The sequence below is a fragment of the Peromyscus eremicus genome, chromosome 6, assembly GCF_949786415.1.
Source record: "Peromyscus eremicus chromosome 6, PerEre_H2_v1, whole genome shotgun sequence".
In the NCBI taxonomy this organism is placed as follows: domain Eukaryota; kingdom Metazoa; phylum Chordata; class Mammalia; order Rodentia; family Cricetidae; genus Peromyscus; species Peromyscus eremicus.
The window spans coordinates 116,707,810-116,722,452 of NC_081421.1; the positions used below are offsets into that span (position 1 = coordinate 116,707,810).

The 14,643-nt window shown below is 45.5% G+C and overlaps 1 protein-coding gene across 1 annotated transcript in view; it reads left to right on the plus strand.

Annotated features, from left to right (window-relative positions):
• Mcoln2 (mucolipin TRP cation channel 2) overlaps positions 1-13,025 on the plus strand; it is a 49,915-nt gene extending 36,890 nt beyond the window's left edge. The window contains exons 10-14 of the mRNA XM_059265046.1: positions 507-608; positions 713-835; positions 8,078-8,284; positions 9,983-10,104; positions 12,284-13,025. Of these exons, the coding sequence (XP_059121029.1) occupies positions 507-608; positions 713-835; positions 8,078-8,284; positions 9,983-10,104; positions 12,284-12,320 (591 nt within the window). The 3' untranslated portion in view covers positions 12,321-13,025. The remainder of the gene's footprint in view (positions 1-506; positions 609-712; positions 836-8,077; positions 8,285-9,982; positions 10,105-12,283) is intronic.
• Positions 13,026-14,643: the final 1,618 nt, after the last annotated feature.

The window sequence follows — 14,643 nt, forward strand, 5'->3', positions numbered from 1 at the left end:
GAACTATGACAGTTAATCACACTGGAGTTTGCTTCCAACAGTGACTGGGTTGTGTTGTTTGATATTTGACAAACACCATGCTCTTTCATGCCTGGGTCAGTGATAAAAGCAAGTCCTATTTCAAAATGTTATTTGGAAAAGAAATCCGTTCACAATTAAAGTACTAAAAGAAAATAAACACCAAACATTTGAAGCTTTCCTCTGCTTCCTCTCCCCCCCCCCACTTCTTTTCTTCTTCATCATCTTCTTCTTCATTGTTTTTGTTTGGAGACAAGGTCTCTGTAGCCCAGGCTGGCCTAGAACTTACTATGTAGTTCAGGCTGGCGTAGAATTTACTATATAGTCCAGGGAACTTGGGAGCTATGGTGATTCTCCAGCCTCAGCATCCCAAGTGCTGGGGTGACAGATATGGATAGGGGATGGTCAGTTCTCATCCATGAAAGGGAGGTAAACAAGCCAAGGGGACCAGGCTGTTTACTTACCAGTGCGTTCTTTTCCTCCTTTAGAACCTCACCAATTACGATCTGTGCAGCATTTTGCTCGGGACGTCAACGCTCTTGGTCTGGGTTGGAGTCATCAGATACTTGGGCTACTTTCAAACATACAACGTAAGCTCTCAGAAGCGCCGTCGTGGTTGACACTCGTTTCTCTGCCGCGTTCTCCCGGATAGTTCCCGTCCTCCAACGCAGCCACTGCTGCAACTGTTTTCCAGGTGCTCATTCTCACCATGCAGGCCTCGCTGCCCAAAGTCCTCCGCTTCTGCGCCTGTGCTGGTATGATCTACCTGGGGTACACGTTCTGCGGCTGGATTGTCTTGGGACCGTACCATGAGAAGGTGAGTAGCTCCAATTCCTTCTGCATCGAGGGCACGTGGGGCCCTTCACCCTGAGCCTCCAGCACTTACCTCCTCCACTCCAGCGAGCACCCTGACGTCAGTACCCGGAGAACTTTCTTTTTTCTATTTCTCTGCCGCCTTTTCAGGACATTGGAGTGGCTTTAGGATTTTGAAAAAGAACTCCAGGAGATGGGAAAACACACCTCTCCTAGTAGTCTGGGCCTGGCTGAGGATCTGACACATTCAATGCAAGATGTTTGCACAAGATCACTGTTAGTAAAACTGGGGAAAAAAGTCAGGGAATTATGACAGAATCCTCCAGTGTGAAGTATGAGGCTTTACGTCCACTGAGGAGAATGGGGAGGAGAAATGGCTTCACTAAGGATAAATGCTTCATTTCTTTTGAAATGAGCTCACATCTTTGAGGGTGGCTTTGTTCAAGCTTCCAGTTTTCGTCTTGTTAAAGATCAGCATCTGGATTTCTAACTATTATCTCTCTTCAGTCGGCACCATAAGTCCAGGGTGGACAGGCTTATGCTCGGGCTTATGGTCAGGCATGATATAATCCCAGGAGCCTTGAGGAAGGAGGAGTGCTGTGAGTTCAAGGCCAGCCTGGACCACACAGTGAGTTCAGGGCTAGCCTTAGAAACAGAAGGAGACTTTGTCTCAAAGCGATGTTATCATTGATGGACAGAACATCATGAGAAGAAACCAGTGAGGCTGTATTCCAAACCAAACAGTAAAAAGAATCATTGCATCTGAAGGCATTTCTTCCACGATCTCCTGGCTGTTGGGACAACAGAAAAGATGACAGCCATTACCACCTGTTTGCCGTGGGGTAGGTGCTAGGCACAGCATTCCAGGGTCTCTCTCAGGTCACACACAACCCCTTCATGCTCCTACTGGTGTTCCCAGGCACCCAGCCAGGAGAAAGGAGGCAGAGAACACAAAGGATGTCCTTCAAGTTCATATAACAGCTCAACCCTAAGTTCTGACCTTGACATTAACCAAGATAGGTGGTTTATAAGCTCTTCAGAGAGAGTGATACACATAGCTTGGACCCTCCACCATGTCCTATTCAATCAAACCCCTGCTTGGAACATCCAGGCTACCCTCTCCGTCACTTTAATGTGTTAAAAAAGAGTCACGACTTTTCTTACTGGAAAAAAAAAACAGTCTAACGAACAAAGCGACAACCTCCAGCTTAGCAGCAAATCTTGATGATCCTATTGATTTTTCTGTTTCGTGTCACGTCTTTGAAGGTGACTCATAGGTAAAAATTGTTCTTTGATATGATAACTCTAACAGGGAGAGCTCACAGTCTTTGCAGATCCAGGAGAATTTGCATTTTTCTTTCTCTTGCTAGCCTCCTGCTCCTGGAGCGTCTCCACCTCTCTGTCACTAGAGGGCACTGTTGCACCGTGTGGAATAAATACAGAGCCTAACCTGGGTTTCATCAATCCAAGGGTCCCAAGACAGTCAGACAAGCGGTCCTTTGCTCTTTGTCACTCGCTCCTTGCTCTTCTTCTGTCCCTCACCATTGTTCTGGAAGGTTCTCAGTTAATACTGTTTGAAGTTTACCAAATGGCTGCTAATCTTTGCTTTTTGTTAGGCCCGCTGTCTGAGTTCTCCTTTGCTCTGTTACCCCTCAGGTTAGCCTTCTGCCTCAGTGATAAGATGCCCAACAGATAAACTTTTAAGGAAGGAAGGTTTATTTTAGCTCATGGCTTTAGTCCGGGGTCACTTAGCCCTGTTGCCCTTGAGCCTGTGACCAGGCAGGACACTAGAGAAGGTCTGTTTGCAACAAGGTAGCCAAAAAGGGATGAGGGAAACGGGAAGGGCTGGGTTTCCATCCACCCCTTCAAGGCATGCTCCCAGTGGGCGCTACCTCTTAAGGGTGCCCAATGGTGCCACAGTCTGGAGATCAAACCTTTATCGCATGAACCTTTGGGGGACATTTTGAGATCCAAGCTACAGCATGTCATCTTGTCTCTCGGTGAGATGATACCATCCCTTATGGAGAATAGGAACCTTAATATACCAAGCTATTTTCTGTGGTTACCCAGACAGCAAATTGTAGCGTCAACCCAGTCTGCCCAGTGCCAAATCAGGCTTTGACCAATAATACCCCATGGTGCTCCTCTTGGTATTGGCTGATGCTCACCATTATAAAAGGACTTCCAGCTTGATCTGAGAGGCAGGCTGTACTTGTGGCTCAGCTGTCGGACAAAAGTCCCTCATCAGTTGTGTTCCTTCAATACATGTCAAGATCACCTGCTGAAAAACTGGTCACTTGCTTTGTGAGCTTGACTCCATTCCTGTATGTTCATCTCTGTCCTTTGAAAGGATGTGGTGAAGCTTTGGTGCTCTGGCCTAGCACTGTGCAAAGAACACAAAATGTGAGGCCATAAACGCAGCTGCTGTGCACACTTCGAAATATTCTAATATCCACATTAAAAACAAGGAAGAGCAGGGTGGAACTGATCTTAACGACACATCCTGTTAAGCCTAGCAAAGCTCAAATCCCAGTTCTGGCGTGTAAGTGAGGTAAGACACCTCAGTGCCTCGCTCTTTTGTCTTCTGTCCTCTTTGAAGTCTGGGGGTTTGGGGCCTCCCACATGTCTCATCTTAGTTATTAAATTTTTTTTGGAGATAGGTTCTCAGGTAGCCCAGGCTAGCCTCAAACTGGTGATATAGCAGGGGATGGCCTTGAACTTCTCACCCTCCTGCCTCTACCTCCTGAGTCCTTGCATTACAGGCATGAACCACTATGCCCTGATTATGCAGGACTACTGTTCAAATCCATGGATGCCGATGTTGGCACTCTGCCAACTGTGAGACACACCCCAACACCTCAGTTTCCCAGACTCCATGTCATGTGCTCAACAGCCACTCGTGGTGGGTGGCTACAGTTTGGGGCATGTTTTTCACTGGTGCCAGATTCCCTTTCTCTCTCTCACAAGGTGAAATGATGCTGAGCATCTCTAGCATCCCTGACTGGTTAGCTGGTGACAGCTCACGCCCACCTCTAACCAGGCTGGTAGACTGGGAAAGTGAGGCGTTGAGTGTGTGCTCAGTAAATGCACAGGCAGTGGGCAGCTGATTCTGGAATTTGGTGCTTTTCTGCCCTGTTTTGCTGCTGCTGCTTTAGATTTGAAGTTGGAAAATTTTTATTGCCCCCAGCAGCACCCCCAAACTGATCTGTTAGAATGTCCAGGTTATACCATTAGCCATTGAATCAGAGGCCCTTCGGGGTTGCTCAAACCCTAGAGCAGCTGAGCATCATGGGCAACATTCATTAGTAGTTTGAGAACCACAGCAACCTAGAGTGTGAAAGCCATTCATTATTTAAAAGAAACAAGCAAACAAAAAACTCTAAAGAGAATGTGTCAGGAAAATCCTCAGTTGATGCAACTGATTGGGAGTCAGAGCACCAGATTCCTCAGCTTCCTGTCTTCCTGTTACACATCTGATTGCGGTGATTCAACTCAAGGAACAAAAAGTGTCACATCGATGTTCATTTCCAGCGCTAATGGACTTTGGCACCATGCTCCTCGAAGACGTCTGGGCTCAGAGAGCTAAAGACTGCTGACGATCTTCCAAACCTCATTTTGAATTATTAAGCACTTCTCTAATGTGGCTTTTACATTTCCTGTCTCTGGGGGACTTGTTTTTTCTTAAACTACGATGCATGAATAATCATTTTGCATTGTCCCCATTTTACAAATAAGAACAAGGCATTGAAAAGCCATTGCACTTTGCTGAGGCCATGGGCAAAATCCAGAAATTTCCAAGGCTTTTGGTCATGCTCAGATACTTTGCTTATTCAAAATAATCATGAGCCAGCTGAAATATTATATCTAAATATTACAAGAGATTCTTGCTACTTGCTCTTAGAGCATGCTTTAAACCATTCCCTGACATAAGCCAATGCAGGTTATATCTGCATCCCAACGGAAGGTCTTTTGGCTCACTCACAAACATCATTTATAACATAAATGTTTTGTTTCCTTCTGTGATCTCATTGAACCCACCAGGACTTCTAATGGAAATACCTATTGGCTGTTTACTGTCTGCACACACACAGCTCTGTCAGAACTTAGTTCTTGGAAGGCAGAGATTGTGGCTCATTCCTCTTCAGTGCCCACCCTGAGGCCTGGAGTGTGTCAGGCGCCCAGCAGGTTTGCCTCTGAGAGGCAGTTGACCTGCCTTCCAGGTTAATCTGCCTGATCAACCTGCCTAGACTGAGAATCACCTCAGAGACACACCTCTAGGCATAAGCATTTGGGCATTTCCAGAAAGTTCCAGCAGAGGAGGGAGGACTAATCCTGAAAGTGAGTGGTACCATTGTAAGGGCTCAGAGGCAAGAATGAATAAAAAGGGGGAAAGAAGAGAACCAGGGGAGCGTCCTGACTGTTGGTTGTCCCGCTGAGATGTGAGCAAGCAGTTGCTGTAGGCAATCACTGCCCTGCCTTCCTGCCCTGAGGGATTGTATATTCCAGCCTCCCCCAAGCCATGAGCAAGATAATCCTCCCTCTTTGCCAGGCATTTGTTCACAGTGACAAGAAAAGCAGCTAGACATGGGGGCTTGCCATTCTTAGGAGGTAGCCAATGTGCCATCTAACTAGAGACACTTCAGTACCTGACCATGGCTGCTTTTATGCTCATGTGTTTGGAATCTGGCCACTGAATGTGACTTTGGTTATAATCTGTTCTTGTGGTAGAAAAATGACCCAGTACACTAGTTACTTGTTGGGTCTTTGCTTTAACTTGATGGGTTGGGATAGGTCTTATTTGTGCACTGAGGGAGAGATAACACTGGTTATGAATACATTCATGTTGAGATGGGCATTGTGTTTATACCGGTAGTGTGTGTAGGACAACATGTATAAGATGTGGTGTTTGCTCTCCAACTGTGGTATGGAAATGCATTTCAGAGCAATTAGAAGACAGCCCTCCATGTTCTCTGTAGTTCTTGTGACAGTGGAGCAGGGGCTGAAGCTGACGGAACTTTCTATCCCCAAGTAGACTTTGAATTGGCCCTTGAATGCTGACGTTGTTTGACGCAGAGAGGAAGGGGGAATATATGAGACGAAGAGACGGAATTCTACCAGGGAAATGTGCTGTGGGGGGAGCTGAGCTCGGGTGTTGATATTGACAGGCAGGAGCCAGGAGGCGACACAGAATAAGGACTCATTGACCGTCTGTGCTCATGTTTTCAGCTTTCATGGTCATAAGCAAGAGAAACAGCTTTAAAGCCATCTCTGTGAAATTGGGGGGTTTTGTTTGTTTGTTCTTTTCCATCTGGATTCCAGGGGAGAGAGACTGGCATGCAAAAGCCTTCCCTAAAGTTTCTGTAACAAGCCAATGTTAGCACTGACATCAGGGTGGAAGAGGGAGGATGGTTCCACCATAAAGCACACAGGCTCCAGAGGACCCAGGAGTCGGGAAGGCCGGCCAAGCGGCACAAAGTGGAGCATGCTCCATTGCTTCAGTACAGATGTTTCTTTTGGTTGGTGGTTGGAACCAATTACAGAAATAGAAGAATTTGGAAGGAGAGCCCTTTTCTTGGATAGGGTGATGGGAGGTTCATTTTGTTACCTGTAAAGTGACAGCATATCCCTCCTCCCCCATGTGGAGACATCCCAGATGTTTATTGAGGCCTTGGTTGTTCCCAGTGCTCAGTTAATGAACACAGAGTCCCTGACCTCTAATGTCAGAATTTGACTGAAAATTTCGCAGTAACCTGTCTCACGTATTTCTGAAAACTATACTGTCTTTTGCTTGTTAAGTCATTATTACTCCATGAGTTTTTCATATTCGTCTACTGTTTAAACCCCTGGCCCCTGGGACATGTTTGTTGATAGCATGCAGTTTGTTTTAGTGGAGGGGCAGAAGTTTGATAGCTCCTCAAAGCCAGGATGACTGGCTGTGGATTCTGGCGCTACTCTGTGTTAGCCTTAAGTGGATCAGTGCTTAAGCTCCGTGTGCACACCTCAGCTAGACTACCTAATGTCCGAGTTCCCGCCTGGTACCTCAGATGTACTGTGTCTAAAACTGTCTGTTAAAAGCCTATGAATGGTAATTTCTTGTTGTGGTGACAAAATAGTTAACAAAAGAAACTAAAGGAAGGGTTTGCTTTGGCTTACAGTTTGAGGGTGTATTTCATCATGGTGGGGAAGTCGTGGTGGTGAGACCATGAGGTGGCTGGTCACATTGCATTTGAAGTCAGGAAGCAGGAGAAGATGAACACGGGTGCTCAGTTCACTTTCTCCTTTTTACTCGGCCCTGGGAATATATAATATGTATTATTATATTATATTAATTATAATTATTATAAAAAATTATGATATGAATTATACACACACATATATACATATATATACATATATATATATATATATATATATATATATATATATATATATATATAAAAAAAAATGTTGCCACCTATATAAAGGATGAATCTTCCCACCCAAGTTTAACTAGTCTGGAAACTCCTCAGAGACTTATTGGAGGTGTGTCTCCTAGGTGACTCTTGATCCTGTCAAGTCAACAATCAATATTAACCATCACATGATTACTGCAGATATACTTTCTCCAGAGTCTCTTTTTCCTGGTTAGGACTCTTTGCCTCACTTGGACTCCTAATGTCACCTTTGACTGGCACCTGCCCTTGGGCTGCTCCTCTTCTGGGAGATCTCCCACAGGCCATTAGTTTTTAAATAAGCATGCATCAAATCACATCACTCCCATGGCTCAGATGGCCTTCATTCAAGTCTGCTTGTGAGCTGGATTGAGACTGACGTAAGCCTGTCTCACTGAGGCCCTGTGCAATTTGGCTCAGATGTCTTTGCTCAGACATTGCTGTGTCTCAGCACCACAGTTCCCCATTGTCACTGAAGACAACCTTTTCCTCTGCTTACTGAGAACTAGTTCAGAACGTCACTGACCTTGTATGGCCCACCCCAGCTCTGCCACGGGGCCTTGTCTATCTTGGCTGTGGCCTGTCCACTTTTTGGAGTGGGGAGTTCCTGGAAAAGTGTTTCTCATGTGGTTGGGAAGGCTATGGCCACTTAGGAAAGCCCTTTGGTCTTGTGTTGTCTTAAGCACTTCCATATGTAGCTGGCTGTAAGATCCAGACATCACAGTTCTACCAGTGACGAACCCAGCCACCGGCAGCTCCCTGTTCCCCATGGCACTGTGCCGACACTCAGGAGCTCCCTTGTCTTTGCCCTGCAGTTTGAAAACCTGAACATAGTGTCTGAATGCCTGTTCTCTCTGGTCAACGGTGATGACATGTTCGCCACCTTCGCTCAGATCCAGCAGAAGAGCGTCCTGGTGTGGCTGTTCAGCCGCGTCTACCTCTACTCCTTCATCAGCCTCTTCATATACATGGTCCTCAGCCTTTTCATCGCCCTCATCACCGACTCTTATCACACCATTAAGGTAAGTCACGGTCCGGATTTGCTGCCCCAAAGCACCGTAAATACTGTATGGGTTGGAACAGAGGAAAGGCTGTAATCTTATTGAAAGATAATTTTAGTCATGTTCTTAAAAATTTAGAAAATAAACCTTTTTTTGTTCTGATGACTAATTTTAAATATACACTTGTCTTACGGTTTCTATTGCTGTGATGAAATACCGTGACCAAAAGCAAGTTGGGGAAGAAAGAGTTTATTTTATCTGGCTTACTTCCACATCTTATTCCAACACTGAAGGAAGTCAGGGCAGGAACCTGGAGGCAGGAGCTGATGCAGAGGCCAAGGGGGAGGGGACTGCTGATTACTGTCTTGCTCATCATGGCTTCCTCAGCCAGCTTTCTTACAGAATCCGGGACCACCAGCCCTGGTGGTACCTCCCACAATGGCTGGGCCCTCCCCCATCAATCACTAATTAAGCAAATGCCCTACAGGCTTGCCTACAGTCCAATCGTATGGAGGCGTCTTCTCAGTCGAGAGTCCCTCCTCTCAGATGACCCTAGTTTGTGTCAAGTTGACAAAAGCTGGCCAGCACAGCACTTGAAACGTTTTACTTGGTACCCCGAACAATGTGGTTTGGTTTGGAGGCATGCTGGGAAAAAGAGAGGAAGGAAGAAAAGCTGAGTGTGGTGAACTCAACAACCAGATGGCTGTTGTTGGCACAGACAGATGCTCCAGCCTGCATGGCTGCCTGGGACTCAGGTTTTAGGGTAAATGCCGGTGGTGGGAGGTGATGGCCACCCTGACGACTGGGTAGCTGGTGACGTGCCTCAAACCTAGTGATAGGAACACTTGTAGTGCGCACTCCGTTAAGGTAAAAAAAGCGAAGGTTCCAGCTTTCCTAAGCCATGGTGCATCCCACACCCTTTCAGACAGGGCCTGTGTGGTTGATTTACAGCGCTAAGGAAGCTCACTGTCTTTGGAGCTGATATCTCCACAGCAGATGGTTGTGCTAGGAAAACTCTTCAGGGCCAGTGCCTAAGCCACACAGGGTGCTGCTCTCTACTCAGCCCTTTCCATACTAACTCAAAAGAAAGCTGGTCAGTGATCAGTGGGTGAGGACTGGGGTCAGAGTGTACGTGGTAGTTGACCCCTGTCCCAGGGTGTGTTGGGACAAAATTCCAGGCTCTTGCCCATGAAAATTCCTATCTTTGACATGATAGTGTCCTTATGTGGGGCAGGTATCAGTGTTGAGCTGGATGACCTTACTAAGCATGACTGGAAGCTAGGGGTTTTTTGTCTGTTGAGAAAAATCTATCCCTGTCCCACTCTGTGGTCACCTTCCATGTGCGCAGAGAATGGGGGTCATATCCCCATCAGATTCTGGGTGGGAACTGTGTAGAGTGAAATTTGTCTGCTGGTCTCATTATTAACACTCCAGCTTTCTGGGTCTGACTTTCTTTCATTCTTCTTTTCAATGCACCTCTTCTCCCTGCTCCCCTGGAGTGCTTTCTGGAGCTTTCCTTTCCACTGTCCAGTTCCCACGGCCTCCCTGGCTCAGCTGTTCTAGGACTGACAGACTGAGCCATCCTTGTTCAAAGTCCTTCTTGGATCTGAACTAGCACTGCAGGAGTTTCATTTCGCGAAGGTGGGTTTGCCTTGTTGACAAAGGAAACAATTTCTCATGCTCTGGGAAGGGGGTAACAGCATTTGTGCTTTTCAAAAGAAATACCAGCAAAATGGGTTTCCTGAAACGGATCTGCAGAAATTCCTGAAGGAACGCAGTAGCAAAGACGGGTACCCAAAAGAGCCATCAGCCTCGCTGTCCTGTGTCTGCTGTCTGAGGAGGTCAGTGTTGTGTCTATGGCTGGAAGGAAGTCATTCCAAAGTTATATTGCACTCTCAAGGAAGCTTGTGGTGGGAAATATTTGCTTTTCTTTTTTTCCTCCCCGACACAAATCTGTTTGAGAAATAGATTTGGGGGGGGGGGGTAAAACAATGTTCTATACAACAAGGTTTGACATGATTGAAACTCTTAGGGACCTATGAGAGCCTCATGAGATCAACTGTACCCAAGTCAAGACGCTGGCCTGCTAAGGGCCAAAGGAAGAGGTCTTAAAGTTTGGAGGTGGACTCCTTGGGCAGATGGGGACCTAATGGGGAAGAAGCTGTTGGGGTCTCTCCTAGTTAGTTCTCTATTGCTGTGACAAAACACCATGACCAAGGCAACAGAGAGAAAAAGAGTTCATTGGGGTGTACAGTTTCAGAGGTTGAAGCCATGGCCGTCATGGTGGGGAGCAGGGTGGCAGCGGGCATGGCACTGGAACAGTAGCTGAGAGCTCACATCCTGATCCACAAACACAGGGCAGAGAGAGAGAACTGGGAATGGCAAGGGCTTTTGAAATCTCAAAACCCACTCTAAGTGAAACACCTCCAACAAGGCCACACCCCCTAATCCTTTCCAAACAGCTCCACCAACTGGGGATTAAGTGTTCAAATGCATGAGCCTATGGCGGACATTCTCTTTCAAACCATCACAGTGTTCTTGGTTAAAAGCATGCATCAGTAGCTCTTCTGTGCTCAGCTGGGCTTTGCTGGCTGTTTGGACTCTGAGAGAAAGTACATAAATCTCAGTGACCAGAGCGTGCTACACAGTTGTGTGGGGACCAGGATGGAGGTCAGATGGGGATGGTTTTCTTAAGAGCACCCATCTGTGTCTTCACCTGGGCTGGGGGTAGAAATTTTAAAGGTATATCTTACCCATGTTTTTTGAGGAGGATTCTATAATTCAAATTCCTAAGGGAAGAGGTGAGACCATGACTACTTAAGCTCACATGATGTGTGTTTCTATTATCTTGAGGCTTGCAGTGAGGTGACTGAGCACATTCAAAGAATGTCTGGTAAACAAAAAATGAGGTCTTCTGAGATGATTTCAAAATTGCATTTCATCTTCTCAGAGCATCAAATTGTTGCTGTAGATGCCAGAACACAGGAGAATAAATTTTCTTAGTTGGCAACTGCCTCCTAAGAAATGGGAAGGCTAAGGCAGGTCTCTTGGGGTGGTCTTGTTGTCATGTAGTTATTATATTAGTGACTTTCCTTGCTTCTGTGGTAAAATTCCTGTGAGGAACAACCTAAGGAAAGAAGGATTTACTTTAGGTCAGGGTCTGAACATATAAAGCTTGGTGACCAGAGCACGCGGCAGTTGGAGATGAATGTGGAGATGAATGCTGGTGCTTAGTTGACCTTCTTCTCCCATTTTATTTACCCCAAGATCCCAGCCCATGAAATAGGGCTACCCACATTCAGGGTGGTCTTCCCTTCTCACTGAAACATTTCTAGAACTGCCCGCAAAGTTGTACCCAGATGTATATATCCCACACCTTCCTGAACCATTTGTTGACTGCAATACTGTCAGGGTGAGCCTGCTGGCCTCAGAGTCCTCTTCCCGGGCCTCACATGATGTGGCTCATTGGAGAGAATGGCCTGGTTGAGCAGATACCAGTTGTCAAATGTTCTCCACTACAAATGAGTACTTGGCCTTTATAGCAGCTTCGTTAAAGCAGAGTCCTCAGAGATGTTATCTGTTCACAGGTTGTTCCAGAAGTGTCCAAGTCTCAGAGCATGCACATTTCCATTCATCAGTTTTCTTCCTCTTTCACATTTTGCTCATGTAAGCTGTGTGTGTCTAGAATGTAGAGCATTCCAGTCTCTTTGTAAAGATTTTGGGAAGTCCTGCTGGGATATAGCTCAGTGTAGAACACTTGCCTAGCCTAGGTAAGGCCCTCAGTCTGATTCCCACCACTACAATACAAGTAATAAAGTTAAAATGTAAATGTCAAGCATAGCAATGCATGTATTCTGGGAGGGAGGCAGAAGGACCAGGATATCAAGGTTACCCTAGGCTACATAGTTTGAGACTAGCCCCAGCTCCATAAGACCCTGTCTAAAACAACAATAACAACACAGGGCTACCCAAACAAAAATTCTTAAGTCTCGCTTTTCTTCACCCCCTTTTCTGTTGCAGGAGAGGAAGTGATGACCACTTGATTCTCATTGACTGAATGAATCCCTTCTGCTAATGTCAATCAAGTCCAGACCTCTTTCTCCTGTGGTAGTGCAGAGAGACCCCGGAGGGAGCAGAGGCTCACTACAAGATTCTTACTGAATTGTGGATCCAGAAGGAGGGGGGGTGTCTGTCAGCTGCTGACCCGAAGTGACATTCCAAGTTACTTTTTATAAACATGGAGGGTAGAGGATAGGTTCGTCCTGGGAATTAATGTAATAGAAGTATGATAATGAAGTTCGTCAACAGTCTGCTCACTTGTGACATCATAACGTTGGGATAGAAACAATATTACCATTTCAGAGTGTGTAAGCAATATTTAAAACCAGGTGAAGATATATGTTTATTGCTAGAAAAAGATTTGCTTTAAAATGTGATCTTTGGATTTGAAGACATTTGTGAATTTGTGGTCAGCACAGACATATATTTGGTTTCAATACCAAGTTAGGGCTTGAAGCTGGAGCACTGGTAAGCCATGCAAGGCTCACACTCAGACATTAGCAGAAAGATGTCTAGAGCACTCAGATCTCGGCTGGTTGCACTGGGAACTTGCTTCTTGGGCGTGCTATGCAGTGTCCGTTAGCACAGTCAGTGGGACGAAACATCTGGATGTCTCCTCAGGTGAGCTTTCCCTGGCCCGTACACACAAGGCGAGTGGTGCTAAACTGGGAGCGGCCACCTGTCTCATGAGTCGGCTCCACGTGGCGGGGATTTACCTCTGTCAAGTGAGGAAATGTGGTGTACGTTTCCTTAAATAAATTTATTTCCGTGATGCGGTCTTTCATTATTACTGTGTTACAATGCAATGTTTCTCAACAGCTACCAAGTGGGAGTTTCCTATCACACCCCTCTCAAGCACTTTGTCTACATGAGAGATCTCTCATTTTTAAACAAGTGATGAAGGAACTATGAGGCTTGGTCCATGGAAGCTGTTCAATAAAGATTTGTGCTAATGGCAAGAGATGAAGATCACCTTAAACATAGATTTATGGCCTAGCTGAGCTGTCTCAGGGGTGTGGGGTGAAATTTGAATTCGCATCTCAGAACCACTCACATTTCCCTAGCATTGTCTGTATCCCAAGACCCTGTTGTCAAGAATAATTTGTCTGATTCTCCATCTGCTCCTTACCCCTGATCTTTCTTCATGTGCTTACATCAAATCTAGGCAGAGAAAATCATAAGACAATAACATTAAAATTTGTAAGCAAGTAAATGATTCATTCTAGGGCTATCTTTGCTGTCCTTGGGGACAACCCAAGTTCTGTTCCCAACACCAACATGATGGCTCAGAAGTCTCCATAATTCCAGTTCCAAGGATCACATGACTTCTTCTGAGATCTGCCGAATGGTATAGATACATACATACAAGCAAAACACTTATACTCATAAATAAATCTTTAAAAAATTTTAAATGAAAAAGACTCATGCCTACATATAGAATGCTTAGTTAAGATGTCATTTTAGTTACTTTTTCTTTTTACATAAAGTGTCAAGAGTCGTAGGGCTTGGTTTTGAAACTAAAGACCATCAGACTGAGGCTCTAGACTTCATTGCCTGGTTCCAGATCAGTTATATGATTAAGCCAGTGTGAGATTGTTGGTTCTGAACAGACTAGATTTCCAGTCTGGAGCTGTGGCTGCCATTTGATAAAAAAATTAATGATAGTCTCACCCATTCTTAGCTGTTTTTTTTTTTAAATTGGCTTTCATTTCTTTTTGTTCCATTTGGCTCAAATACTTTCAGAAAGAAAAACCTTTTTCAAGGTTACCATGGAAACATTGTTTTTTTCTCTTAATCATTTAAACAATTACCACATTTCTCAGTGTTAACTTTTGGATGTCATTGAACAATGTGGCATGTAACTGCTAATAGACAAATCTGGGACAAACCCTTTCCTCTCTTCTCTTAGACCTCCACTTGGGGACTTCCCTGTGACAGGAGATACATTCTTTCTACCTTTCAGTTGCATTCTGAACTCCCCACCCCTTGTAGAAATTGCCTCCCTGGCTTACAGTGACAGTCAACGCTGCACGTGATATCTTGAGCGCGATGACTTGGAATGGGAGAAAGAAGTCCCAATTCCACTCAGCCTACAGCTTTGGGGGTCTGGACAAGCCACTGTCTGCCGTGAGGTGATGGTGATACATCTCAGTGTCAGACTGGCATTTGGTCCCAAAGTTCCTGCAAACTCTGGCACTCGTGCGGACCTTGAGGCTCTTTCTGTTCTATCCTCTGCCGGGTTTGGAAGTAGATCCCATTCATTCATGCAATGGTGTGGACACAAGGCCTTTGCTTCTGTAGTTAGTTTGTTGGGGATCTTC